General features: G+C 53.3%; 1 protein-coding gene across 6 annotated transcripts; it reads right to left on the bottom strand.

The window, feature by feature from the left end:
- Nucleotides 1-7,286: 7,286 nt before the first annotated feature.
- LOC142469724 (uncharacterized protein F13E9.13, mitochondrial-like) lies at nt 7,287-27,526 on the bottom strand. Of its 6 annotated transcripts, none has more exons than XM_075576307.1 (8): nt 27,282-27,525; nt 23,827-23,902; nt 23,670-23,752; nt 17,687-17,867; nt 16,335-16,485; nt 13,370-13,497; nt 13,016-13,236; nt 7,287-9,164 (listed from the first exon to the last, which is right to left on the bottom strand). In XM_075576307.1, exons 2-7 carry the CDS (start codon nt 23,897-23,899, stop codon nt 13,046-13,048), a joined length of 807 nt encoding a protein of 268 aa, XP_075432422.1. In that variant the 5' UTR covers nt 23,900-23,902; nt 27,282-27,525; the 3' UTR covers nt 7,287-9,164; nt 13,016-13,045. The 6 variants fall into 6 exon arrangements, 5 of the variants coding, with proteins under 5 accessions (XP_075432422.1, XP_075432420.1, XP_075432419.1 ...); XR_012789071.1 differs by lacking the exon at nt 7,287-9,164 and adding an exon at nt 12,544-12,808 and having other exon boundaries at nt 12,875-13,236; XM_075576305.1 differs by lacking the exon at nt 7,287-9,164 and having other exon boundaries at nt 12,544-13,236; nt 27,391-27,526.
- Between the last annotated feature and the right edge of the window lie 58 nt (nt 27,527-27,584).

Here is a 27,584-nt window from a genome sequence, read left to right on the forward strand (position 1 = left end):
AAAGAGAGCTGGGTGGGGGGGGAGAAAGAGAGCTGGGTGGGGGGGGAGAAAGAGAGCTGGGTGGGGGGGAGAAAGAGAGCTGGGTTGGGGGGGAGAAAGAGAGCTGGGTGGGGGGGAGAAAGAGAGCTGGGTGGGGGGAGAAAGAGAGCTGGGGTGGGGGAGAAAGAGAGCTGGGTGGGGGAGAAAGAGAGCTGGGTGGGGGGAGAAAGAGAGCTGGGTGGGGGGAGGAGAAAGAGAGCTGGGGGGGGAGAAAGAGAGCTGGGGGGGGAGAAAGAGAGCTGGGGGGGGGGGGAAAGAGAGCTGGGGGGGGGGGAGAAAGAGAGCTGGGGGGGGAGAAAGAGAGCTGGGGGGGGGGAGAAAGAGAGCTGGGGGGGAGAAAGAGAGCTGGGGGAGAAAGAGAGCTGGGGAGAAAGAGAGCTGGGGGGAGAAAGAGAGCTGGGGGGGAGAAAGAGAGCTGGGGGGGGAGAAAGAGAGCTGGGGGGGGAGAAAGAGAGCTGGGGGGGGAGAAAGAGAGCTGGGGGGGGAGAAAGAGAGCTGGGGGGGGTGGGAGAAAGAGAGCTGGGGGGGGAGAAAGAGAGCTGGGGGGGAGAAAGAGCTGGGGGGGAGAAAGAGCTGGGGGGGGGGGAGAAAGAGAGCTGGGGGGGGGGAGAAAGAGAGCTGGGGGGGAGAAAGAGAGCTGGGGGGGGAGAAAGAGAGCTGGGGGGGAGAAAGAGAGCTGGGGGGGAGAAAGAGAGCTGGGGGGAGAAAGAGAGCTGGGGGGGAGAAAGAGAGCTGGGGGGTGAGAAAGAGAGCTGGGGGGGGGGAGAAGAGAGCTGGGGGGGAAGAAAGAGAGCTGGGGGGGGAGAAAGAGAGCTGGGGGGGGGAGAAAGAGCTGGGGGGGGGAGAAAGAGCTGGGGGGGAGAGAGAGCTGGGGGGGGGAGGAAAGAGAGCTGGGGGGAAGAAAGAGAGCTGGGGGGGGAGAAGAGAGCTGGGGGGGGGGAGAAAGAGCTGGGGGGGGGAGAAAGAGCTGGGGGGGAGAGAGAGCTGGGGGGGGGAGAAGAAGAGAGGCTGGGGGGGAAGAAAGAGAGCTGGGGGGGGAAGAAAGAGAGCTGGGGGGGGGAGAAAGAGCTGGGGGGGAGAAAGAGCTGGGGGGGGAGAGAGAGCTGGGGGGAGGGAGAGAGAGCTGGGGGGAGGGAGAGAGCTGGGGGGAGGGAGAGAGCTGGGGGGGAGAGAGAGAGCTGGGGGGGAGAGAGAGCGGGTGGGGGAGAGAGAGCTGGGTGGGGGAGAGAGAGCTGGGTGGGGGAGAGAGAGCTGGGTGGGGGAGAGAGAGCTGGGTGGGGGAGAGAGAGCTGGGTGGGGGAGAGAGAGCTGGGTGGGGGAGAGAGCTGAGGGAGGGACGAGAGCTGGGGGGAGAGAGGTGTGTGTGTGTGTGTAACCCCTGCGGCAGGGTGAGGGGGGGGCGGCAGGGTGGGCGGCGGCAGGGTGGGCGTCAGGGGGGGGGCAGCAGGGTGGGGGGGGGGGGCGGCAGGGTGTGGGGGGGGGCGGGCAGGTGTGCAATCCTGTGAGCGGTGCGGTGCAGTGCGGGCCTGGACCACTGTCCATGCACGGGGGGCACGCGCACACTGATACCGTACTGGCGGTCACATTACCGAGGCAGCGCAGATAGGGCTAACGGCCCTCCCCTGCACATACACACTCTCCCGCCCCCTTCACCGGCTGCACTCACCCGCCGTGTCCCGGTCCCTCCGTCACGTGACGCCGCGTGACGTCTCACCTCACAGTTCGGCTCCACCGAAGTGACAGTTGTTTGTGCGAGGCACGCGCCAGAGGGGCGGGGCATCACCTCTAAACCGTGGACGGGCTGCCATTCCATTGGGGGCTTGAACGAAGTGGGCGTGGCTCCATTGGGGGCTTGAACGAAGTGGGCGTGGCGCGCGGGGGGGCTGTCGTTCCTTGGAAGGAGGGCGTGGCGATACAGTATATTAGCTGAAGGCATGGCATGCCTGTGACAGATTGAGGGGCGGGGCGTGTGCAGGCCTCGCGCGCCCTCGGCTTCTGCCTGGGTCATCACAGCTGAAGCTGAAAGTGAAACCGCAGTCACGTGACGTTTCTCAGCGCTGATTTGTTGGTTGCGGTGCGGCGCCCGCGAGGGATTTCCCCCTCACCTGTCCGCAAGCAGCAGAGTAGGGAGCAGTGGGCTGCGCTTATAGTGCGGGCGACAGATTGGTCTCTGGAAGTCACGTCAATTTGATTTTTCCAACGACCGCAGCGTGACGTCAGCACTATAAGCGCGGCCTGATGTCCCCGGGTAATGGTGGGTCAGTAACGCCTGTGGATCCGCGTGTCAACGGCGCTTGCGGAGGAGACTTACATATATAGGTATATGTAAGTCCCCTAACGCGGCGCGCGTGCTCACACGCTCAGTCGCGATCGGCGCTTAGGTAAATAAAAAATCTATACTTACCCGCGCGCTCAACTCCCCGAAATGGTGGGTCAGTAACTCATGTGGATCCTCGTGTCACCGGATAATGGTGAGTCAGTAACTCCTGTGGATCCTCGTGTCACCGGATAATTGTGGGTCAGTAACTCCTGTGGATCCTCGTGTCACCGGGTAATGGTGAGTCAGTAACGCTAGTGGATCGCGTGTCACCGGGTAATGGTGGGTCAGTAACTCCTGTGGATCCGCGTGTCACCGGGTAATGGTGGGTCAGTAACTCCTGTGGATCCTCGTGTCACCGGGTAATGGTGGGTCAGTAACTCCTGTGGATCCGCGTGTCACCGGTAATGGTGGGTCAGTAACTCCTGTGGATCCGCGTGTCACCGGGTAATGGTGAGTCAGTAACGCCTGTGGATCCGCTTGTGGCAGTTTTGCCATGACAGCTGCAATCATTGGGAGGTCGCAGTTAGAGTGTAAGCTCTTCAGGGCAGGGACTCCTTTTCCTAGTTTGTGGTATGGCGCGCTTAGTGCATTGCTGCTCCTATTATTGAGTCACGTGCATATTACCTCTGCGACGCACTGTATATAGGGGTTGGACGGCGCTATACATATGAAATATATAAGAAAATGCTAGTGCGCTAAAAAAAGGTCATATCTAATTATATTCTGTGTGATCATGCGTAATAACATGTATTCTGCAATGTAATACCCACTATATACAAAACCCAACAGTGAATTTGTGTCCATAGGAATATAATAAAGTGTCCATAGAAATATTGAAGAAATTTTTTTTTATATATATATATATATATATAGCAACTGTATATGCTTCACTGTGGAGGGTTTTAGTCACTTTTTTTACCCACCATAACCTTAATAGTCGTGGTATATATATATTTTATACTAGCTGAGAGACCCGGCGTTGCCCGGGATGTAAATGCGTAATAGGTAGTATTATTTATAAATCGTGGAACAATAGGTGACTGTTTGTTGTAAAGGTTGGATAATAATATTGAAAAGAAAGATGGAAGAAAATGTAATACGATGTTGTATAAAAATGGTTTATTGTAACCACACCACAGTACAATGTATATTAAAAATCTGAGTCGTGTGTCCTGCTAGGGTGTGAGGCGGCGGGTGGCGCGTGGGTTGTGAGTGCTGTGTGCGAGTGGGGGTCCTGCTAGGGTGTGAGGCGGCGGGTGGCGCGTGGGTTGTGAGTGCTGTGTGCGAGTGGGGGTCCTGCTAGGGTGTGAGGCGGCGGGTGGTGCGTGGGTTGTGAGTGCTGTCTGTGAGTGGGGGTCCTGCTAGGGTGTGAGGCGGCGGGTGGCGCGTGGGTTGTGAGTGCTGTCTGTGAGTGGGGGTCCTGCAAGGGTGTGAGGCGGCGGCGGCTGGCGCGTGGGTTGTGAGTGCTGTCTGTGAGTGGGGGGTCCTGCTAGGGTGTGAGGCGGTGGGTCAGTGATGTCGGTGCGTAGGGGCGGGAGGCAGCAGGTGTGTGTGGCGGCAGGTATGTGTCGAGTGTGGCGGGTGTCTGTTGAGTGCGTGCAGCGGCTGTGAGGCGGTGGGTGAAAGGCAGAGGCGGCCGGAGTAAGGGCGGGTGAAAGGCAGAGGCGGGGTGGGGAGGCGGTAAGGCGGGCATGAAGGCGAAGGGCGGCGGGAAGGGGAGGAGGGGGGCAAGGGGTGGAGGAGGGGGGCAAGGGGTGGAGGAGGGGGGCAAGGGGTGGAGGAGGGGGGCAAGGGGTGGAGGAGGGGGGCAAGGGGTGGAGGAGGGGGGCAAGGGGTGGAGGAGGGGGGCAAGGGTTAGAGGAGGGGGGGAAGGGTTAGAGGAGGGGGGGGAAGGGTTAGAGGAGGGGGGGAAGGGTTAGAGGAGGGGGGGAAGGGTTAGAGGAGGGGGGGGAAGGGTTAGAGGAGGGGGGGGAAGGGTTAGAGGAGGGGGGGAAGGGTTAGAGGAGGGGGGGGAAGGGTTAGAGATGGGGGGGGGAAGGGTTAGAGATGGGGGGGGAAGGGTTAGAGGAGGGGGGGGGAAGGGTTAGAGGAGGGGGGGGGAAGGGTTAGAGGAGGGGGGGGGAAGGGTTAGAGGAGGGGGGGAAGGGTTAGAGGAGGGGGGGAAGGGTTAGAGGAGGGGGGGAAGGGTTAGAGGAGGGGGGGAAGGGTTAGAGGAGGGGGGGGAAGGGTTAGAGGAGGGGGGGGAAGGGTTAGAGGAGGGGGGGGAAGGGTTAGAGGAGGGGGTGGAAGTGTGGAAGGGGGTGGGAGGGGAAAGGGGAAAAAGAGGTGGAGGGGGGGGGAAGAGGAGCGGAGGGGGGGGTGGAAAGGGGAGCGGAGGGGGGGGGTGGAAAGGGGAGCGGAGGGGGGGTGAAGGGGAGCGGAGGGGGGGTGAAGGGGAGCGGAGGGGGGGTGAAGGGGAGCGGAGGGGGGGTGAAGGGGAGCGGAGGGGGGGTGAAGGGGAGCGGAGGGGGGTGAAGGGGAGCGGAGGGGGGGAAGGGGAGCGGAGGGGGGAAGGGGAGCGGGGGGGGAAGGGGAGCGGGGGGGGGGAAGGGGAGCGGGGGGGGGGAAGGGGAGCGGGGGGGGGGAAGGGGAGCGGGGGGGGGAGGGGAGAAGTGGTGGGAAGGGGGAGGAGGGGGTGGAAAGGGGGAGAAGGGGGGAGGTGGTGGGAAGGGGGAGAAGGGGGGAGGTGGTGGGAAGGGGGGAGGTGGTGGGAAGGAGGAGGAGGGGGAAGGTGGTGGAAAGGGAGAGAAGGGGGGAGGTGGTGGGAAGGGGAAGGTGGTGGGAAGGGGGAGGAGGGGGGAGGTGGTGGGAAGGGGGGAGGGTGGAGGTGGTGGGAAGGGGGGGAGGTGGTGGAAAGGGGGGGGAGGTGGTGGGAAGGGGGGGGAGGTGGTGGGAAGGGGGGGGAGGTGGGAAGGGGGAGGCGGAGGGAAGGCGGGGGGTGGGAGGCGGTGGGAAGGGGGGTGGGAGGCGGTGGGAAGGGGGGGAGGTGGTGGGAAGGGGGGGGGAGACGGTGGGAAGGGGGGGGGAGGCGGTGGGAAGGGGGGGGGGAGGCGGTGGGAAGGGGGGGTGGGAGGCGGTTGGAAGGGGGGGAGGCGGTGTGAAGGGGGGGAGGCGGTGGGAAGGGGGGGGGAGGCGGTGGGAAGGGGGGGGGAGGCGGTGGGAAGGGGTGGGGGGAGGCGGTGGGAAGGGGTGGGGGGAGGCGGTGGGAAGGGGTGGGGGGAGGCGGTGGGAAGGGGGGGTGGGAGGCGGTGGGAAGGGGGGGGAGGCGGTGTGAAGGGGGGGAGGCGGTGGGAAGGGGTGGGGGGAGGCGGTGGGAAGGGGGGGGGAGGCGGTGGGAAGGGGGGAGGCGGTGGGAAGGGGGGGAGGCGGTGGGAAGGGGGGGGAGGCGGTGGGAAGGGGGGGGAGGCGGTGGGAAGGTGGAGGGGAGGCGGTGGGAAGGGGGGGGAGGCGGTGTGAAGGGGGGGAGGCGGTGGGAAGCGGTGTGAAGGGGGGGGGAGGCGGTGGGAAGGGGGGGTGGAGGGGAGGTGAAGGGGGGGTGGAGGGGTGGTGAAGGGGGGGAGTGGAAGGGAGGTGAAGGGGGGGGGGTAGAAGGGAGGTGAAGGGGGGGGGTGGAGGGGAGGGGTGGAGGGGAGGTGGTGGAGGGGAGGTGAAGGGGGAGGTGAAGGGGGGTGGAAGGGAGAAGTGGAGTGAGGGGAGGTGAAAGGGGGTGAGGGGAGGTGATGGGAGGGGAGGTGATGGGGGGTGAGGTGTGGGTGAGGGGAGGTGAAGGCCGCTCACTCACCCGTCCGGCAGGTCCCACGTGGATCTGAGGCGGGAGGCAGCGTGTTGTGGCCGCTCTCCCGCTGTGTCCCGGGCGCTCGCTCGCTCCCCCGCTGACTGTAGCGGCGCCGGGGGGGGGGGGGTATCGGGGAGACACTGACACTGGAGGGGAGGGGGGGTGGAGGGGAGGTGAAGGCCGCTCACTCACCCATCCGGCAGGTCCCACGTGGATCTGAGGCGGGAGGCAGCGTGTTGTGGCCGCTCCCCCGCTGTGTCCCGGGTGCCGCCATCTTGGGCACTCGGCGCCGCGAGGCAGCCTGCCTGGCCACTGGCTGTTCCCCCGCCGGGGAGGGGGGGGCATGTATATGTGTGGGGGGGGGAGAGGTGGGAGATATAGAGGGGGGGTCTCGCACGGCCGCTGACACTGGGTGGGGGGGGGGGGCTGGCGCTGAAGGGCTAATAATAGTGTGTGTGTCCCGCTGACTGTAGCGGCGCCGGGGGAGGGGGGGGTCGGTGTGAAAGCGCGGGAGACACGGGGAGAGGAGGAGGTGCGCGCGGGTGCTGCTAACACTGTGAGCCCCGTGTGTGTGTGTGTGTGTGTCCGTGTGTGTGTCCCTGTGTGTGTGTGTCCCTGTGTGTGTGTGTCCCTGTGTGTGTGTGTCCCTGTGTGTGTGTCCCTGTGTGTGTGTGTGTCCGTGTCCGTGTGTGTGTGTGTGTGTGTGTCCCTGTGTGTGTGTGTCCCTGTGTGTGTGTGTCCCTGTGTGTGTGTGTGTCCCTGTGTGTCCTTTGGCCCGTCACTCCGCCTCAGGCCAATGAGAGGTGTGCGGGGGCGGGCGGGCCAAGGGACCAATGAGATTTCCCCTAGGGACACCGGACATCCAGGCAGGCAGCAGGCAAACATACAGTGCTTTCACTAATATAGTATAAGATGTATATATATATATATGTACTGTCTACGTTGTAGTGGAGACCAGGACAGACTTTTGATGTCATCTGAGATTCCTCGGGTGTTCAGCACCCCCGGTTGGGGTGAGCTCCAAGTACCCAGAGTCAGCCCCCACCAAAACACAGATTTCCCCCCCCCCCCCCCCCACCCCCCACTCAAATGGACTGAACACTCAAGCGGGAGTATATAAAAGTAAAAAGGTTTATTGTTGTGGCAGTCACTGCAGTTGATCTTATACAGCGGTGCATAAGGGGCAGAGGATCCCAGGCCTCTGGATGGTGCGTGCTCACTGAGTCTGGGGCTTACGATCTTTCATGGCCAGTCAGCCATGGGGTCTGACTGGCCTCTCCCACTCCCAGGCAATTGTGATGGCAATCTGTCATTTTTCTCCCACACAAGAAATCAGCCCTCTATTACAAAATGCAGACAATCGCCAATGTCTGAGCTAACAGGAGTATGTGTCGTTTTAAACAACCAAGTTCCAAGTCATTATATAATTGTGTCCCTGCAATAGCCTCCTTTCAATAATCGTATAATTCTAGGAAACGCCACAATTTGTGTAATCATAATTATATTACAGGTTGTTATTATAGAAACAGTAATACATGTTGAGTGTTATTGCAAATTGCTTCTGTAATGAAAGTTGTTCTGTCCAGAAAGATGCAATTTCATTGCCGTTGGTACTGTAACTATTTTGTGACACGGAATCACCTTATTTGAATTTGTGGAACTATGAAATGTAAACACATTGCAACACGCTGTGGGCCTTTAAAGTGCCATGAAGCTTTAAATCAGTGTTTTTAAAATTCTTCTTTTTTATATTATTAGATTGTGAAATTCTGAGGAACCCCAACCCTCTCTAATAGCGCGTCTGAGATCAGATGCATTGTAAGGAACCCCAACCCTCTCTAATAGCGCGTCTGAGATCAGATGCATTGTAAGGAACCCCAACCCTCTCTAATAGCGCGTCTGAGATCAGATGCATTGTAAGGAACCCCAACTCTTTCTAAGGCCTCGGGGATGAAACGCTGACCCGTGCTGAAGCGCGCTTATGCTTACCAGTGAACCCCTGCAGTCGCAATGAGAGCGGCTTTAGCAGGGGCTCGCGCACGCTTCCGCAAGCGTGCAGAAGCGTAGGTCTTAGAAAATTTTTCGTTTCAAGCGCTCACGGGAGCGTAGGGCCAGTCACGTGAGAGGTTCACCCAATGAGGGCGAACCAGCTCCGTGACGTCACTGGCCCGCCCGACACCGCGCTAACCAGGGCCAGGGAAAGCACCCGCTTTCCCTCAGCGCGCCTCCGCACGGCTGCTGCAACCCTGGACGCAGCCTAATTGCGCGTCTGAGATCAGATGCATTGTAAGGAACCCCAACCCTCTCTAATAGCGTGTCTGAGATCAGATGCATTGTAAGGAACCCCAACCCTCTCTAATGGCGCGTCTGAGATCAGATGCATTGTAAATTCTGTGTTTGATACCATTTTCAAATTACCTGAAAAATGTCAGGGAACCCTTTAGAGATAGCTGCAGAGCCCAAGGGTTCTTTGGAACCCCAGTTGAAAACCACTGGTTTAATGAAACTGGCAGCTTCTGTGACATTAAGTGGGATATTGTCTAAGCGCTAACGTCGGGTATCACACCTAGACCATGCATGAACTTCTATTTAAGTCAATGCCAGTTAACACCAGATTGGGCTTCGATATTCCACATCGGCACTTGTTGACTCCCGTTCACCGATTCTTAAAAGTAGAGTCCCTCCTCAGACCAAAATGAACAATTCCTTATTTTTTTACAACAGGCAGACTTATGTATTTTAACCATTTGAGTGCTGTAAGACTGCCACGCAATCATGTGGTCGCAGTTCTGGAAGACTGTTGCCACTGGCTTGATGTAGGGGACCGGCATTCGATGTGAGCAGAAGTTAGGGTGGGCTCCACTTCTGTTCCAATCGTGTTCACTGCTCTGAACGTGATCTCTCCGCAGAATACACGCATTTATAGAATGACGTAATGTGTGTGTCATGGGGATCCTGGCGTGCCGGCCCTGCTGGCGTTCAGCGTACTTCCTGTGGTACCCAAAGGATTAAAATGATTTCTTAAACTTTTAATGATTTAACATTTTAACAGATTTATTATAAATCATTCTTCCTGGCAATGCACAGGTTATTAAGAATCTATATTAGTGTAGGGACCCTTGAAACGTGGTCTGCCGTGCAGTTGGCTCAAGGGCTTACAACAATTTGGCCAAAATGTTAAACTAAAAGACCATTTTATTTATTAGTTATTTATACATGTATATTTAGGCACTGTACCGTATATAAGTTTTTCTGGATGTGCACTGAGCTTTGTCTGTGTTTTATGTTATGTCTTTGGTTTTAAGTGTTTTTTGTACACTTATAAGTCACAGTTTTATTATATTTTTGAATAGCGCAGCACACACACTTCTTTTGCCTTTTTAAAAATATGTCAAACCTTGTATTGAACAGATCTATTGTTTCTGCCATCACAGTCTCCATGAGTAATGAATCCCACACTGTAACTGCTCTTACTGTAATGAACCCTTTCCTTTGTTGCTGGAGAAATCTCCTTTCCTCCAACCTTAAGGGATGCCCCCGAGTCCTTTGTACTGCCCGTGGGATGACTTCTTCTGAAAGATTCTTTTATTGTCCCAAAATAATATTTGTTCAGAGTGTGTGGGTGTAAATATATAATTGCATTGTGTATTTTCCTTTTTTACATTGGGATATCGCATGCATATTGCTTTTGTACTTGGTGAATATTATTATCTTGAGAAAAGTCTGACAAAGGACGGAAACGCCAATCACCTTGCAATAAGGGGGGAGGAGAAGGAGAAGTCAGTAAGTGCTGCTGCTGCTGCATATTCTTTTCCCCTATGTATGAGTTTTTCATTTAAAAAAAAAAAAAAAATTTAAATGTAATTTTTGGATTATAGCTTTTCTCATCCAAGTAACTGTGTAAATATATTTTCTGGGTGATAGAAATTAGTGCAGGGTGTCCCTGGTAACCGTTCTATATTAAAGCAAAAAGAGAAAGCCTTTCACACAGAAAATAATATTCAGAAGGTACATGTTCACTTAAGTCTTTATTTGTTCCAAAGAACAAGAAAATATTGCACAAACAAAATTTCATAAAAATCAAACATTATTATTAAAAAAAAAGTGCAAATACGTCATGTTGTGGGTGACTACTCACTCCTTTATCACCCAACAGGCCAGCACCAGAGAAGTTAACCTGAGATTGTGTTTGAGAATCAGAGGTAGATGGTGTGTGTGTGTGTGTGTGTGTGTGTGTGTGTGTGTGTGTGTGTGTGTGTGTGTGTGTGTGTGTGTGTGTGTGTGTGTGTGTGTGTGTGTGTGTGTGTGTGTGTGTGGTGTGTCACTACTGTTAAGGATCCTTCTGTTATAGTTTCTTTGTATCAGTGGCTCTGATTCCCCCGATCAGATTATACATTTTCTTAATCTGCTGTGTGTTAATTCCGTGACTTTCGCAGTACGTGCTTAGTTAATGCTATATAAATAAACTAGTAACATAAACTGCACTTGCCTAGGCAAGAAAAAGGACCCCTTTAGAACAAGCACTCGTGTGGTGATAAACGGAAATGGATAAAATAAACCTTTAATGATATATAGGGTTTAAAGGGAAACACACAACACTTAAAACAAGTATTAAATAGCCACCTCCCAGTCCTGTGTACCAGACTGGTTGCCATATGGGGATAGGGAACCCTAAAATAACTGGCACATGCAGAATGGATATATAGCTTGTGCCTCAGTGTGGTATAAATGTTGGAGCTGGTATAATGTCTGTCAATGATGTACCGGACAGACACATATGTATACCCACGACTGAATAAATTGTAACTCTAGGAGAGTACACGGTGATTGAATAGTGAGTGATCAGTGCACAATGTCTCAAACTCACATACTAGATATGTGTAGAGGTTGATATATCTAGAAATGGTACTCAAATCTACCAGAGTAAACAATATTAAGTAAAAAAAGGTCCCTAAAGACGACGCCAAAAATTGGTTAAAATCGAACTATAAAGCTACTGTGTAGCTCGGGAAAATGGGCTTCAAACTGGGAGCCTTGGATTAATGTGTACAAAGGTCTTCCACAAGGCACGCTGACAATGTCTGGTTAATGCCATAAAGTGCCTCAGCCTATATAGAAGTGCTCATACAGATATATAATGCACAATGAGCTGCTTCACAGGATCCTCCGTGGGGACAGCACAGATGACTAAGTGAAGGTAAGTAGGTATTAGGTAGTATTTACAGGTATACCAGTTGATGTTTAAAAAGATACCTCTGAACCCGTTGTTAACAGTGGCCTGTATATAGGGTGTGTATATCCATAGTACCTCCCAAATCGCTCATGGGAATAAACACTATTAACGGTGTCAAGCAGGCAGGCAAGTCTGTTAGCCTGAATACATCCATACAGGTCAGTGAGTATCTCCTATGCGTCTGCGCAGTGTGAGTCTAAACTATGGTCTACACTCTACATTGAGGTATCACATTTAGGTGTACCACAATGAATAGTACCTGAGTAAGTGAGACCACGTTCCGTGACACACACTGCATTGAGGTATCACATTTTGGTGTAACACAATGAATAGTACCTGAGTAAGTGAGACCACGTTCCGTGACACACACACTGCATTGAGGTATCACATTTAGGTGTACCACAATGAATAGTACCTGAGTAAGTGAGACCACGTTCCGTGACTCACACTGCATTGATCGGATAATATGTAGAAAGCTTCCACCCGGCGTGGTGTATTCATGAACAGCTAGCCGGGTGGAGAGGAGTATAATTATAGATAGCAGCGCGCCTCGATATAGCTCAACCCTGTGACGGTTGCCTCGGAGCTGCGCTGGACGCCACCGCACTGACATGTGCTGACGTCACAGAGGAGCGCCCACCACCGACGGCCGTTTCGCGACGCACTGACGCTTTCTCAAGGTGGCCACCTTAATATTGTTTACTCTGGTACATTTGAGTACCATTTCTAGATATATCAACCTCTACACATATCTAGTATGTGAGTTTGAGACATTGTGCACTGATCACTCACTATTCAATCACCGTGTACTCTCCTAGAGTTACAATTTATTCAGTCGTGGGTATACATATGTGTCTGTCCGGTACATCATTGACAGACACTATACCAGCTCCAACATTTATACCACACTGAGGCACAAGCTATATATCCATTCTGCATGTGCCAGTTATTTTAGGGTTCCCTATCCCCATATGGCAACCAGTCTGGTACACAGGACTGGGAGGTAGCTATTTAATACTTGTTTTAAGTGTTGTGTTTCCCTTTAAACCCTATATATCATTAAAGGTTTATTTTATCCATTTCCGTTTATCACCACACGAGTGCTTGTTCTAAAGGGGTCCTTTTTCTTGCCTAGGCAAGTGCAGTTTATGTTACTAGTTCCTTTACCCCTGGCACTGTTCTCTAGACAGTAGCTTGAGCTCATTCCCTCACTCCCCTTCCCCCCATTTATTCTATATAAATATAAATAAATCAAAAAAACAACAACAATACAATGACCTTTTTAACAAAACAAAAAGGAAACAGAAACTTTCGGCAAATCTACAGGTTTTACATCCCAGGCATAATCCGGGGCGGCCAACTCCCGTTCAAGGACCACCAAGGTCAGGTTTTCAGGGTATCCCTGCTTCAGCATAGGTGGCTCAGTCATTGACAGCCACCTGTGCTGAAGCAGGGATATCCTGAAAACCTGATTGTTGTTGGCCGCCCCTGAACTGTGTGATCAGTGATCCCATGCAAAGCACAATGTGAACATTACGGGTGTTTACGCAGCACATGGCTGGGGTACGCAGGGTGTGGTTGGGTAGGGGGTGCATGCAGGTGTGTCTACCTTTTTATTGAAGGTCCTTAGGCCCTCAGATCACATTCTTGGTTCATTAACTGTATCCATAAATGATATTACTTTGTCATAGACAACGCTATTGCCCCAATAACCTTCTTTCTTAAAATATGAGCCAATTATTAGGGCGTTGGCCTCCTTGTACTTCTCCACATTCTCCAACGTGACCCCCGATCCGATAAGTACTGGGATCTTTACAGAGCATCCAACCTCTAGGACAGACAAGGGAAATTCATTTACTGGTCTTCGTTAAAACAAAATACATTTGTTGCACGTTTCCATACTGTTCTAAACACTTGGGATTTCACTTTCAGTATTGTTTGACTTTGCATTCGATTGTTTTACCTTCCAGGTCTCTTGGATTTGCCTCTAGTCCTGTAGCTATTCCGGTTAATATAATACCATCAGCAAGGAAGAACTCTGCAGCGTTAGCCATCTCTGTTACAGAGACATCTGCTGTTAAAGCGTGGGAACTGAAAAGAAAATATGATTGGGGGTACAATAGAAATTTGACATTTAACAATATCTTGGGGTAGTCAGATTTCTTTTCAAAATACATGAGACTTTTTTTCTTAAATCACTTCCAGCACAAATATGTTGTAAGAGGATCCAAAGGTGTCACCCTAAGAGAGATTCCCCAATATGCCTCCACTGCCCCTGTGCACTACGCCAGCGTGGAAGGGGTTAACAGCATGAGGACGAGCCACTTCAGCGACCACCTGGAGCTCATCAGTTCCTCACCTCTGCATGTCTGCCGTGAAGCTCAGTACTGTGCTATGCTGCCGTGAGGCTCAGTACTGTGCTATGCTGCCGTGAGACTCAGTACTGTGCTAGGCTGCCGTGAGGCTCAGTACTGTGCTATGCTGCCGTGAGGCTCAGTACTGTGCTATGCTGCCGTGAGGCTCAGTACTGTGCTATGCTGCCGTGAGGCTCAGTACTGTGCCATGCTGCCGTGAGGCTCAGTACTGTGCTATGCTGCCGTGAGGCTCAGTACTGTGCTATGCTGCCGTGAGGCTCAGTACTGTGCTATGCTGCCGTGAGGCTCAGTACTGTGCTAGGCTGCCGTGAGGCTCAGTACTGTGCTATGCCGCCGTGAGGCTCAGTACTGTGCTATGCCGCCGTGAGGCTCAGTACTGTGCTATGCCGCCGTGAGGCTCAGTACTGTGCTATGCCGCCGTGAGGCTCAGTACTGTGCTATGCCGCCGTGAGGCTCAGTACTGTGCTATGCCGCCGTGAGGCTCAGTACTGTGCTATGCCGCCGTGAGGCTCAGTACTGTGCTATGCTGCCGTGAGACTCAGTACTGTGCTATGCCGCCGTGAGGCTTAGTATTGTGCTATGCCGCCGTGAGGGTCAGTACTGTGCTATGCTGCCGTGAGACTCAGTACTGTGCTATGCCGCCGTGAGGCTTAGTATTGTGCTATGCCGCCGTGAGGCTTAGTATTGTGCTATGCCGCCGTGAGGGTCAGTACTGTGCTATGCTGCCGTGAGACTCAGTACTGTGCTATGCTGCCGTGAGACTCAGTACTGTGCTATGCTGCCGTGAGGCTCAGTACTGTGCTATGCTGCCGTGAGACTCAGTACTGTGCTATGCTGCCGGGAGGCTCAGTACTGTGCTATGCTGCCGTGAGGTAGGGGACATAACACCGAGTCGCCCCAAAGGCGTAAACTGAAGGGCAGCCAAAGGGTGTCGCTGTTTGCTGCCGTTACAGCGGCTTGATTATTGATCTTACGTGAAATATTTCAGCCATATTAAATAATTTCCATCTTTACACATGCCCTGTTCTCACAGCCGAACGTCCGCACAATCCCACTTCCCCAAACGCCAACTCCTTCAACTAACAAGGAGCTATCCGAGAAGCACCAACCTGCTCACCCCCTGTACCCGATGCTTCCACTTACCCTTCCTTATAGAGTGTAAGCTCCTTGGGGCAGGGCTCTCCTACCTACTGTCACAATGTATGTTAAGGTTTGTTACGGTTTTTCCGTCCTCCAACCCTACTGTACAGCGCTACGGAATATGTTGCGCATAATAAATAACAGTAATGCACCATTGCGTGTATTTTGTGTAGAATATATAAGGCACAAACACAATACCCAGCGTTTGTGTTCTCTGCAGAGCTGTTAATATCAGAGTATTATTGATTCCAGTTCTGTAACGGCTACGAAATGAAGTCACTTAGTGCGCTGCCTTTTATATTTACCATGCAGGGCAGATGTTTAAAACTCAATATATGCTGTTAATGGCATTAGAAGATATATATGGGATTAATGGCATTAGAAGATATATATGGGATTAATGGCATTAGAAGATATATATGGGATTAATGGCATTAGAAGATATATATGGGATTAATGGCATTAGAAGATATATATGGGATTAATGGCATTAGAAGATATATATGGGATTAATGGCATTAGAAGATATATATGGGATTAATGGCATTAGAAGATATATATGGGATTAATGGCATTAGAAGATATATATGGGATTAATGGCATTAGAAGATATATATGGGATTAATGGCATTAGAAGATATATATGGGATTAATGGCATTAGAAGATATATATGGGATTAATGGCATTAGAAGATATATATGGGATTAATGGCATTAGAAGATATATATGGGATTAATGGCGTTAGAAGATATATATGGGATTAATGGCATTAGAAGATATATATGGGATTAATGGCATTAGAAGATATATATGCTGTTAATGGCATTAGAAGTATTGCTGGGACACAATTAGATTTTTGTTTTTCATGCACAGATACAAAGTGACTGTCTAGACACAGATTATATCAATAGGTGAAATACACCAGCAGTGCGCAAACTGGGATGCGTGCCCCCAGGGGGGGCTCGAGATTGTCTGCGGGGGGCACGGGGTTTACAGAGGCCCTGCGAGCTTCCCGAAGGAACTTAAATTAAGTGCCAGGGAAGCGGCGAAGGCCTCTGTAAAGTGCGCTTCTGGAGACGCGTCGCCATGGCAACGCGGCGGCAAATGATGCCGCGAGGTCAACATGACGCCAAAGCCGAGGTAAGAGGGGGGCGCGGAGAGAGGGGAACAGCCGGCAGGGGGCGCAGGGAAAAAAAGATTGCGCTCCCATGAAGTACACAACACTTGCAGAATTAAATTCCAAAACGTGGGGTGCTGTCCCCCGACCCCCTTGGGTTTATACATTGTGGTAATCTATGTATGTTACTGCTTTTGTATGTACAGCCCCCCCACCCCACAAACAGTTCCTGCATGCCTGCCACCAAACCAATGCCATTCATATATTCCGTTAGAGGAACTGCATGCACACTTACCTATGTTTCTTTTTAATATCTGCAAAAATCTGAATATGCTCAGCACCGATAACTTTCCGGTACCGCAAGAGATCTCCGGCACAAGCATTCACAAAGCCTTCGTCAGCAACATGCGAGAACACAAAGCCTTCTGCTCGGATGAAATCCAGCCCTAGATAAAGACAAATGCAGGACAAAGATGGCAGCGTAAAAGCAGTGTACCCGACGGCGGCAAATCACGGACGCGGGTTAGAAAAACAAAAACAGGTTTGGTTTACCGGGTAAAGAGCTGTGTAAACTAGCAAAGCCGTAGTACAGCTAGTGTCCCCCGAATGGGTAAAAGGAACAGTTAATATACACTGTCAAACACAATGTTGCAGCAATTCAAAGATAGATTAAAAAGAAGCCAGGTGACAAAAGAACAGTACAAAAAGTTGTGTGAAATGCTCTGGCCAGCTCGGTGTCCTACATGTGCCCAGCAAAACCACCAGTAAGGAGCCATGCAGAGGCTAAGAGCGCACAAACGGACAAGAGTCCCGCTTTCAACTTAGGTTTTAATACAATAATAAAAATACCCCTTGTGAGCAGTCACACGTCTCAGACAGGTCTGCAACCCTGCCCATCCCCATTATCTCCTAGCATACAGCGCTTCCACTGCAGCAAGGGATTCTGGGAAATGACATGCAAATGAGCACACTGTCACCTTTTGCGTCCAATCCATTTTAACATCAACCCCTAATAAGCGTATGCCTGTCGCATTACACAGCATTTCAGCACAGCTTGGGTTACAGAAGTGCAGAGCCAGTAACCTCACTCACAGACAGCTGTTCCGGCCTTGTGGGTCTCATCAGTGCGCGGCTGGTTATACCGGCTTTGCACAATACTTCAAACAAGGAAAAAAAGCTAAGGAAGCTAATTCAGCAGCATTATATTACACACCTCGGGCCACTGAAACCCTGAGCCCAGGAGGGGGCCTTGGAAAGCTAGAAGTGAATGGTGTGGAATGCCCACACTTGTCAGTGACATTTGCACTGTACCACGACCAACCCCACTTCTACTTCTGAAAGTAACAATTTAGGAACTTGAGGGCAGACCAGAGAAATTGGTTCTGAAAATGAATTAAAGTGAATGAGTGACTTAGTGAGCCAGGAAAGCGGGCAACGTGCGTGGTGAGACGGTATCGCCCATGATTGCAATGCCAGGTTACCTCCAACCTTGACGGAGCATCGATTTTGTTGCTGCAGAGCTTGTGTGGTTGCGTTTCCTGTATGGTTGTGTTTCCAGGACACGAAATGTGCAAAGACTTTGCCAGTCAATTATTGTAAGCTGCTACACACGGGCTACAAAACCAAGGGACATTCCAAGCAAATTACCTGCTGCAAAAGCCACTGCCAGTGCCTGTTGGTTGGCACATGACAGGATCTGCACACCCAATGGAAGATGGGGACACGTCTGTCTGACAGCTGCACAAATTGTCGCCATTGTTGCAGTGATCTCAGGTCCAATGTGAAGGGTGTATGGAATATCATGCATGTTCTCAACTATTAGGCCATCCTATCAATAACACAATCATTATCAACCAATACAATCCAGAGGGCAGGTTTTATACTTGTGCGTTAAAATGTCCCCATTACAAACCCACTGATGCAAAGATATTAAAGAATGGAGATCATCGTACAGTCCCCTTCTCTGTATGATAGCCAAAAAAATCACCGCGCAAACATAATACATCAAAAAGTGCTTTGTAATACTCCACTGAAATAGGTATTACTTCATAAATGCAGATATTAAATGATAGCTTGCGATCAGTTAATTCAGGGGTTCTCCACTCCAGTCCTCAAGACCCCCCCCCCCCCCCCAGGTCAGGTTTTAACGGTATCCCTGCTTCAGCACAGGTGGCTCAGTCTTTGCCTGAGCCACTGACTTTGGGGATATTCCTGCTTCAGAACATGTGGTTCAATCTCTCACTGATCCACTGATTGAGCCACCTGCACTGAAGCAGTGATATCCTTAAAACCTGACCTGTTGGTGGCTCTTGAAAATTTCATTCCATTTAAACAAACAATTCTACTTTTGTGAACTGTTATCAGTATTTTGACCAGTTTAGTTTATTACAACGAACACTTTTTTGTAATAAAAAATAATAACTGTAATTCTGTCTTTGAGGCGCTAGATTTGTGATTACTTTCTGATGAAAAGGAAGCTTCCCGCGTGGATACGATGAATTGGAAGCGTAGCCGTTACTTTGGCATTACATTGAAAGAGCGCACTATTACAAATAATCGGCAGAGTTTGCAGGAGAGGACCATGTGGCAGAATAATAGTTTTAGGGGCCTAAACTCTACATTTCGATAAGTTCATTGCAACATCGACCCGGTTGGCATGTTCCTACCGCACGCTCTGACATGTGTGTAAACGGACGCCGCCATCTCCCCGCGCGCGGAGGGACGCCGCCATCTCCCCGCGCGCGGAGGGACGCCGCCATCTCCCCGCGCGCGGAGGGACGCCGCCATCTCCCCGCGCGCGGAGGGACGCCGCCATCTCCCCGCGCGCGGAGGGACGCCGCCATCTCCCCGCGCGCGGAGGGACGCCGCCATCTCCCCGCGCGCGGAGGGACGCCGCCATCTCCCCGCGCGCGGAGGGACGCCGCCATCTCCCCGCGCGCGGAGGGACGCCGCCATCTCCCCGCGCGCGGAGGGACGCCGCCATCTCCCCGCGCGCGGAGGGACGCCGCCATCTCCCCGCGCGCGGAGGGACGCCGCCATCTCCCCGCGCGCGGAGGGACGCCGCCATCTCCCCGCGCAGGAGGGACGCCGCCATCTCCCCGCGCAGGAGGGACGCCGCCAGGGACGCCGCCATCTCCCCGCGCGCGGAGGGACGCCGCCATCTCCCCGCGCGCGGAGGGACGCCGCCATCTCCCCGCGCAGGAGGGACGCCGCCATCTCCCCGCGCAGGAGGGACGCCGACATCTCCCCGCGCAGGAGGGACGCCGCCATCTCCCCGCGCAGGAGGGACGCCGACATCTCCCCGCGCGCGGAGGGACGCCGCCATCTCCCCGCGCAGGAGGGACGCCGCCATCTCCACGCGCAGGAGGGACGCCGACATCTCCCCGCGCAGGAGGGACGCCGCCATCTCCCCGCGCAGGAGGGACGCCGCCACCTCCCCGCGCAGGAGGGACGCCGCCACCTCCCCGCGCAGGAGGGACGCCGCCACCTCCCCGCGCAGGAGGGACGCCGCCATCTCCCCGCGCAGGAGGGACGCCGCCATCTCCCCGCGCAGGAGGGACGCCGACATCTCCCCGCGCAGGAGGGACGCCGCCATCTCCCCGCGCAGGAGGGACGCCGCCATCTCCCCGCGCAGGAGGGACGCCGCCATCTCCCCGCGCAGGAGGGACGCCGCCATCTCCCCGCGCAGGAGGGACGCCGCCATCTCCCCGCGCGCGGAGGGACGCCGCCATCTCCCCGCGCAGGAGGGACGCCGCCATCTCCCCGCGCAGGAGGGACGCCGCCATCTCCCCGCGCAGGAGGGACGCCGCCATCTCCCCGCGCAGGAGGGACGCCGCCATCTCCCCGCGCAGGAGGGACGCCGCCATCTCCCCGCGCAGGAGGGACGCCGCCATCTCCCCGCGCAGGAGGGACGCCGCATCTCCCCGCGCAGGAGGGACGCCGCCATCTCTCCGCGCAGGAGGGACGCCGCCATCTCCCCGCGCAGGAGGGACGCCGCCATCTCCCCGCGCAGGAGGGACGCCGCCATCTCCCCGCGCAGGAGGGACGCCGCCATCTCCCCGCGCGCGGAGGGACGCCGCCATCTCCCCGCGCAGGAGGGACGCCGCCACCTCCCCGCGCAGGAGCGACGCCGCCACCTCCCCGCGCAGGAGGGACGCCGCCATCTCCCCGCGCAGGAGGGACGCCGCCATCTCCCCGCGCAGGAGGGACGCCGCCATCTCCCCGCGCAGGAGGGACGCCGCCATCTCCCCGCGCAGGAGGGACGCCGCCACCTCCCCGCGCAGGAGCGACGCCGCCACCTCCCCGCGCAGGAGGGACGCCGCCATCTCCCCGCGCAGGAGGGACGCCGCCATCTCCCCGCGCAGGAGGGACGCCGCCATCTCCCCGCGCAGGAGGGACGCCGCCATCTCCCCGCGCAGGAGGGACGCCGCCATCTCCCCGCGCAGGAGGGACGCCGCCATCTCCCCGCGCAGGAGGGACGCCGACATCTCCCCGCGCAGGAGGGACGCCGCCACCTCCCCGCGCAGGAGGGACGCCGCCATCTCCCCGCGCAGGAGGGACGCCGCCACCTCCCCGCGCAGGAGGGACGCCGCCATCTCCCCGCGCAGGAGGGACGCCGCCATCTCCCCGCGCAGGAGGGACGCCGCTATCTCTCCGCGCAGGAGGGACGCCGCCATCTCCCCGCGCAGGAGGGACGCCGCCATCTCCCCGCGCAGGAGGGACGCCGCCACCTCCCCGCGCAGGAGGGACGCCGCCATCTCCCCGCGCAGGAGGGACGCCGCCATCTCTCCGCGCAGGAGGGACGCCATCTCCCCGCGCGCGGAGGGACGCCGCCATCTCCCCGCGCGCGGAGGGACGCCGCCATCTCCCCGCGCAGGAGGGACGCCGCCACCTCCCCGCGCAGGAGCGACGCCGCCACCTCCCCGCGCAGGAGGGACGCCGCCATCTCCCCGCGCAGGAGGGACGCCGCCATCTCCCCGCGCAGGAGGGACGCCGCCACCTCCCCGCGCAGGAGGGACGCCGCCACCTCCCCGCGCAGGAGCGACGCCGCCACCTCCCCGCGCAGGAGCGACGCCGCCACCTCCCCGCGCAGGAGGGACGCCGCCACCTCCCCGCGCAGGAGGGACGCCGCCACCTCCCCGCGCAGGAGCGACGCCGCCACCTCCCCGCGCAGGAGGGACGCCGCCACCTCCCCGCGCAGGAGGGACGCCGCCACCTCCCCGCGCAGGAGGGACGCCGCCACCTCCCCGCGCAGGAGCGACGCCGCCACCTCCCCGCGCAGGAGCGACGCCGCCACCTCCCCGCGCAGGAGCGACGCCGCCACCTCCCCGCGCAGGAGGGACGCCGCCATCTCCCTGCCGAGAAAGCTGCATCTCCCTGCACAGCTCTTACAGGCAATCTCCCTGCACAGAGACGCTGCATCTCCCTGCACAGGTCTTACAGGCAGTTGCACAGTTTTAATTGTAATAACATAGTATTTAAGCAGGGGGTCTCTGAATCTGAACCGCATTCATTTCATGTCCGGTGACCCCCGCCTTTCGAGGTACAGTCCTCCTCCCCCTGTGGGTAATAGGTTGCCTAGTGGTTGCCAATGTGGCTATCTATGCTCCTGTTGATTTGTATTGTACTGTATTGTAGATTTGAAATGGCAAAAACACCATTTGTCATATTTGGCTAATAGCACATTTGCCCATTCCTGTGTGGTGGTGTCAGATGGGGTGGGGGAAGGGGGTAGTAATCGCTAAGGCAATGAAGGTGCTAACTCCTCCAGGGAGGCCTAACCACCCACCCTGGGGCAACCACAAGCTTCACCCACCCCCTGCTATTTAAACCCCTTCACTACCTTAGCGGTTAGCCACTAAGGTAATGAAGCTGGGCTATAATTTATTTGTAATACCTAGGATTGAAGCCGGGCTTCTCCGGAGCTGAAATGAATACCGGAGGCCCCAGGATTTAAATCGCGATTCCGATCTCGCCACCCTTAAGGCTAAGGCCCCGCTCCCCGTCAGCGCGCCCGCACTGCAGACCCCTCCTCCCGAGCCGGCCAAAAGTTAACAAAAAAACAGGACACACACCCGCAGCTCCTTCCCTGCTCCCCTCCACTCACACACACACAGGCGCTCACACACACACACACACACACAGGCGCTCACACACACACACACACACACACACACACACACACACACACACACACACACACACACACACACACACACACACACAGGCGCTCACACACACACACACACCGGCGCTCACACACACACACCGGCGCTCACACACACACACCGGCGCTCACACACACACACAGGCGCTCACACACACACACACAGGCGCTCACACACACACACACACACAGGCGCTCACACACACACACACAGGCGCTCACACACACTCACACACACGCTCACACACACACAGGCGCTCTCACACACACACACATACACACACACATACACACACACAGGCGCTCGCTCACACACACACACAGGCGCTCGCTCACACACACACACAGGCGCGCGCTCACTCACACACACACACAGGCGCTCACACACACACAGGCGCTCACACACACACACACACACACAGGCGCTCACACACACACACACACACACACAGGCGCTCAGACACACACACACACACACAGGCGCTCACACACACACAGGCACTCACACACACACAGGCACTCACACACACACAGGCACTCACACACACACAGACACTCACACACACACACAGACACTCACACACACACACAGGCACTCACACACACAGGCACTCACACACACACAGGCACTCACACACACACACACACACAGGCACTCACACACACACACACACACACAGGCACTCACACACATACACAGGCACTCACACGGGGGGGTGAATCGGAGCAAGGCGGGAAATCGGAACAGGGACCGGGCATAGGGGGGAGCAGAGGGGGAACTCGGATTGGCTCCCTTGCATGTCACGTGACGCGACACTCGCCGAAAACACAAGCTCCTTGTAGCTCCGGCTGGCTGACGCGTCACAGCACGCAGTCAGCCACGTCGGAAGGAGCCAGCAGGGACCTCCAGAACGGAGGCAAGCAGCCACGCGCGCCGCCGGCCGCAGCGGGACCAAGGCCTTAGGTATCGAGAAAAAAATGCGTGTGTTTAACCAGTGAGCTGCATTTTGGAGCTTTGTGAAGAGCAGTTGCCTGCAAAAAAATGCGAGTTTGGGCATTTAAGCTACCGCACAGCTTGTAATAACCAAAGTGCCAACGCTTGGTAAAAAGCGTTTTCAAGCAATGCCTTGTTAACCAAGCTTTGTGAATAGCTACACATGCAATATCACTTGAAAAGTGCACTTAATGAACGTTAAGGCAATTATCGAAGTTTAGAGAATAGGCCCCTGAATATGTAATGGTTACTATTGAAGCACGTATGGTGTTAACAATCACCCTGAGAGTCATTACAAATTGTTAACCATTGTGCTAAATGGATATTAATGGTCTTAGCAGCCATCACTGTGAATATGGGCCTCAGATTACTATATTTAAAAAATAATCCGACATAAATAGTTTGACCAAATAACATATAAATACAACATCTTTTACAAAAGCATTTTTGATGAATACATTCATTCTTACAATTCCTGCATTCTTGTAAATCTCTGCTTCTCGACAAGCTTCCTCCAGAACCTGCGCCACTGGTAACTTGCAGCCTGGAGTGCCTGATTGACAGAAAGGAAACGATAAGTATAAGTGCACGGATTTCAAGCAATGCCAAAATAAAGCCACCTCATACCTGGCAGCGCTTTCAAATGCACCATGCCTATTACCACGGACTTCAGTCGCCCGAAGAGCCGTAAAAACGCCATGGTCTGAAAAGACAAAAAAAAGACTTCCAAGTGACAAAGGGAAAAGTACACTATGTATGTACTCCGTGTGTGAAAAATACAGTGTATATTCCACCCACGGAGTACATACATCATGTATATTCCACACACGGAGTACATACATTGTGTATATTCCACCAACGGAGTACATACATTGTGTATATTCCACACACGGAGTACATACATTGTGTATATTCCACCCACGGAGTACATACATTATGTATATTCCACGCACGGAGTACATACATTGTGTATATTCCACACACGGAGTACATACATTGTGTAAATTCCACACACGGAGTACATACATCATGTATGTACTCTGTGTGGAATATACACGATGTATGTACTCCGTGTGTGGAATATCCAGAGACAGGAATCGTGTTGCAAATCAGGGATTCACTTAGCTAGTACATCTACGGAAGTCCAAATACAATTAAGGTCACGTCCATGGTGAGCGCGACAGCACGATCTAAATGCCGCGCCACTACGAGGCAGGACATAGAGCGCGCCACGCAGGGCGCCGGCAATTTACCAGAAGACAAATACATTTGTTTCTGTTGCGTGATGGCCGAGTCACATGAGCAGTTCGACCAATGAGGGCGAACCAGCTCCGTGACATCACGGCCACGCCTCTGACACTTTTACCTAGAGGACACAAACCACCCCAGCTACAGGCACGCATGATGCCACGCGCACGTATACGCACACGTACGCGCACCCTAACCCTAACCCTAACCCATGGACACGGCCTAAGACATTACAATCAGACAACTAAATTACAGGTGTTGCCATAGGAACTTGACTAGTGAAATATACACATCCAACTATCCTGTAAATATACGCATGGCGTAAGAATAACTATCCTGTAAATATACGCATGGCGTAAGAATAACTATCCTGTAAATATACGCATGGCGTAAGAATAACTATCCTGTAAATATACGCATGGCGTAAGAATAACTATCCTGTAAATATACGCATGGCGTAAGAATAACTATCCTGTAAATATACGCATGGCGTAAGAATAACTATCCTGTAAATATACGCATGGCGTAAGAATAACTATCCTGTAAATATACGCATGGCGTAAGAATAACTATCCTGTAAATATACCCATGGCGTAAGAATAACTATCCTGTAAATATACACATGGCGTAAGAATAACTATCCTGTAAATATACGCTTGGCGTAAGAATAACTATCCTGTAAATATACACATGGCGTAAGAATAACTATCCTGTAAATATACGCATGGCGTAAGAATAACTATCCTGTAAATATACGCATGAAATCGTTTCAGCCTCCGGACGATTACAATCTAATGTTGCTGCTGGCGGAAGATGGAAATCGGGATTTGTTCAAGGTCACAAGAAAGTGATATTGGAAATGTGAGAACTGCCTTTCTACTCCAAAGACCTACGTTAGCTCAGGATACCCCCCCGGTACTTCCCTGTTATCCGGAGCCATATTCCTGTTATCAGGAAAGTACCCATATTAAATCTACCACCCCTCCACTCAACTCCCCCTAATGCCCTCCAACCAGTAAAATGCCCGTAACCACCTCCTCAAACCCTCCTAATACAGATAACTGCCCCTCCCCACCTCCTCATACACAGAGATAACTGCCACCCTAACACCAGTAACTGCCCCTCCCTGCCACCTCCTAATACACAGTGAGGACTGCCCCCTAACCCAGTAACTGCCCCTCCCCACCTCCTCCTAATACACAGTGGCGCAACAAACAACACCGAGGAACAGCATGTCATCATTTAGAGTCATATTTGGCCGAATTCATTTGGAGGCAGCACGTGGGAGACGCAGAGGTCTTTGAGTCACTGTTGAAAGCAATTAAAGGTTTTTGGCCTCCAAAAATGCTTTGTTTTCAATAATAAATAAGTTGTTACTTTGTTTTTAACGAAATAATAAATAAGGTTTAAATTAAATAAGTTGTTTAGAATATGGCTCCGGATAACAGGAAAGTGCCCACCAGGACACTCCTACAAATGCAAAGAATTTGAGCAAACTAATATATATTTTAGAGTAATTAAAGTACATTCCAAGTTATATAATTTTACCAATGTAAGCATGTTGTGTGTTTATTTGTAGAGGTGCATTAATAGTCCAAGACTAAATGAGTGGAATGGTGAGCGGAATCTGGAAGAGGCAAAGAAAATCTCTATGGCACATGTTAGCCACAGCAGAACGCGTTGCGCACTGTCAGTAACGCTATTTGTAATGTAAGGACCGTTATAGACAAAAGGGGCAGTAACAGCTACACAAACCAAGCCCCCGAAATAAAAGCAGGGAAAAAGTCCCAGAATGTATTGATATTGGGTGGGCTTTGTCTCTTTTAGTGATCGAAGCTCTACAACTCCCAGCATCCCACACAGCGCAATAAGATTGTGGGAGACAAAGGATAAAGTGTCAGGGACAGGTTAAACCATAAAGGTTACTTGTAACAAGTCAGGGCGATGTTACTGACATAGTAAGATTCTCAGAAGTGTGTGCTGATAACTGAGCAGGCAAAGTGAGCGGCTCAGTGAGTAAAGGCGCTCGCTGACTGTACACAGTGACACTGAGTTTACGGCAGGGGAGCCTGGTTCAAATCTTTGTGACCTTGAGCAAGTCACTTTATCTCCCTGTGCCCCAGGCACAGCAAATTAGATTGCAAGCTCTATGGGGCAGGGACTCATTGTGTACACTCAGCACTATACAAGAAAAAAACTATTATTACATGAGTTTCAAAATACAGAAAGTGAACAAACAAGGAGTAACGGTAGAAGTTAAACTGCTGAAGGGGAACGTTTTTGTACAGAAGTAAATGATTATTTGTTGAAGGATAGCAGCTCGTAGTGTTTTGTTTCAGGAGTGTATAAAATGGCTGCCATTCCCAGCAAGAAGGGCAAATGGGTTTGCAGTGTACCGATCACATGAATGCTAAAGAAGAATTGCAAATCCGGGGTCAGGGAGGCTGTGCAGATTTATAAAGTACATTTATTGTGTTTATCTCATAACCACTTTATGGAGAAATAGAACAAGGATAAAGAGACAAGCTGCATTCTGGAGGACACGTGGGATTCAATACAGGGAGATCTAAAGTGAATGTTTAAATAACAATATTAAAGAGGAAAGCTAAATAAAGTGGGATTCAATGCAAGGAGTGCCAACACGATCACATGTAAATGATGATATTTAAAATAAAATCACGATGTAATACAAGGAGTGTTACGGAGCTCTTATTAAATGCCAGTTATATATAAAAGGAACCAAATAAATGAGGAATCAGTACAAGGATAGTGTAAAAAAGTTAATATTCAAATGATAGATATATATATAGATATATATCTCCAAATATACACACACGGGCCTGTGAGTGAGGAGGTTGCGGGACTGGCGGTAGGATGGTGAGCGCGGGCTCCACCCGAGCCTCTGCAGGAGTTTCTCCCCGCACCGCCTCTCTCCCCGCTCACCGCTCACCGCAGCCTGCGCTCCAAGCACCGAGTCCCCGCACAGCGCCGGCCCGCTCCCCGTGGTCCCGCTGCCTCTTGTTTACATCCAGCTGCACACAACACGTGCGTGTAGCAGATCACTTCCGCGTTCCTAACCCCGCCCCCTCCCCACAAACCCCACCCCTCCCCACAAACCCCGCCCCATCCCCACAAAC

This window comes from Ascaphus truei, chromosome 19, assembly GCF_040206685.1.
Source record: "Ascaphus truei isolate aAscTru1 chromosome 19, aAscTru1.hap1, whole genome shotgun sequence".
Lineage (NCBI taxonomy): Eukaryota > Metazoa > Chordata > Amphibia > Anura > Ascaphidae > Ascaphus > Ascaphus truei.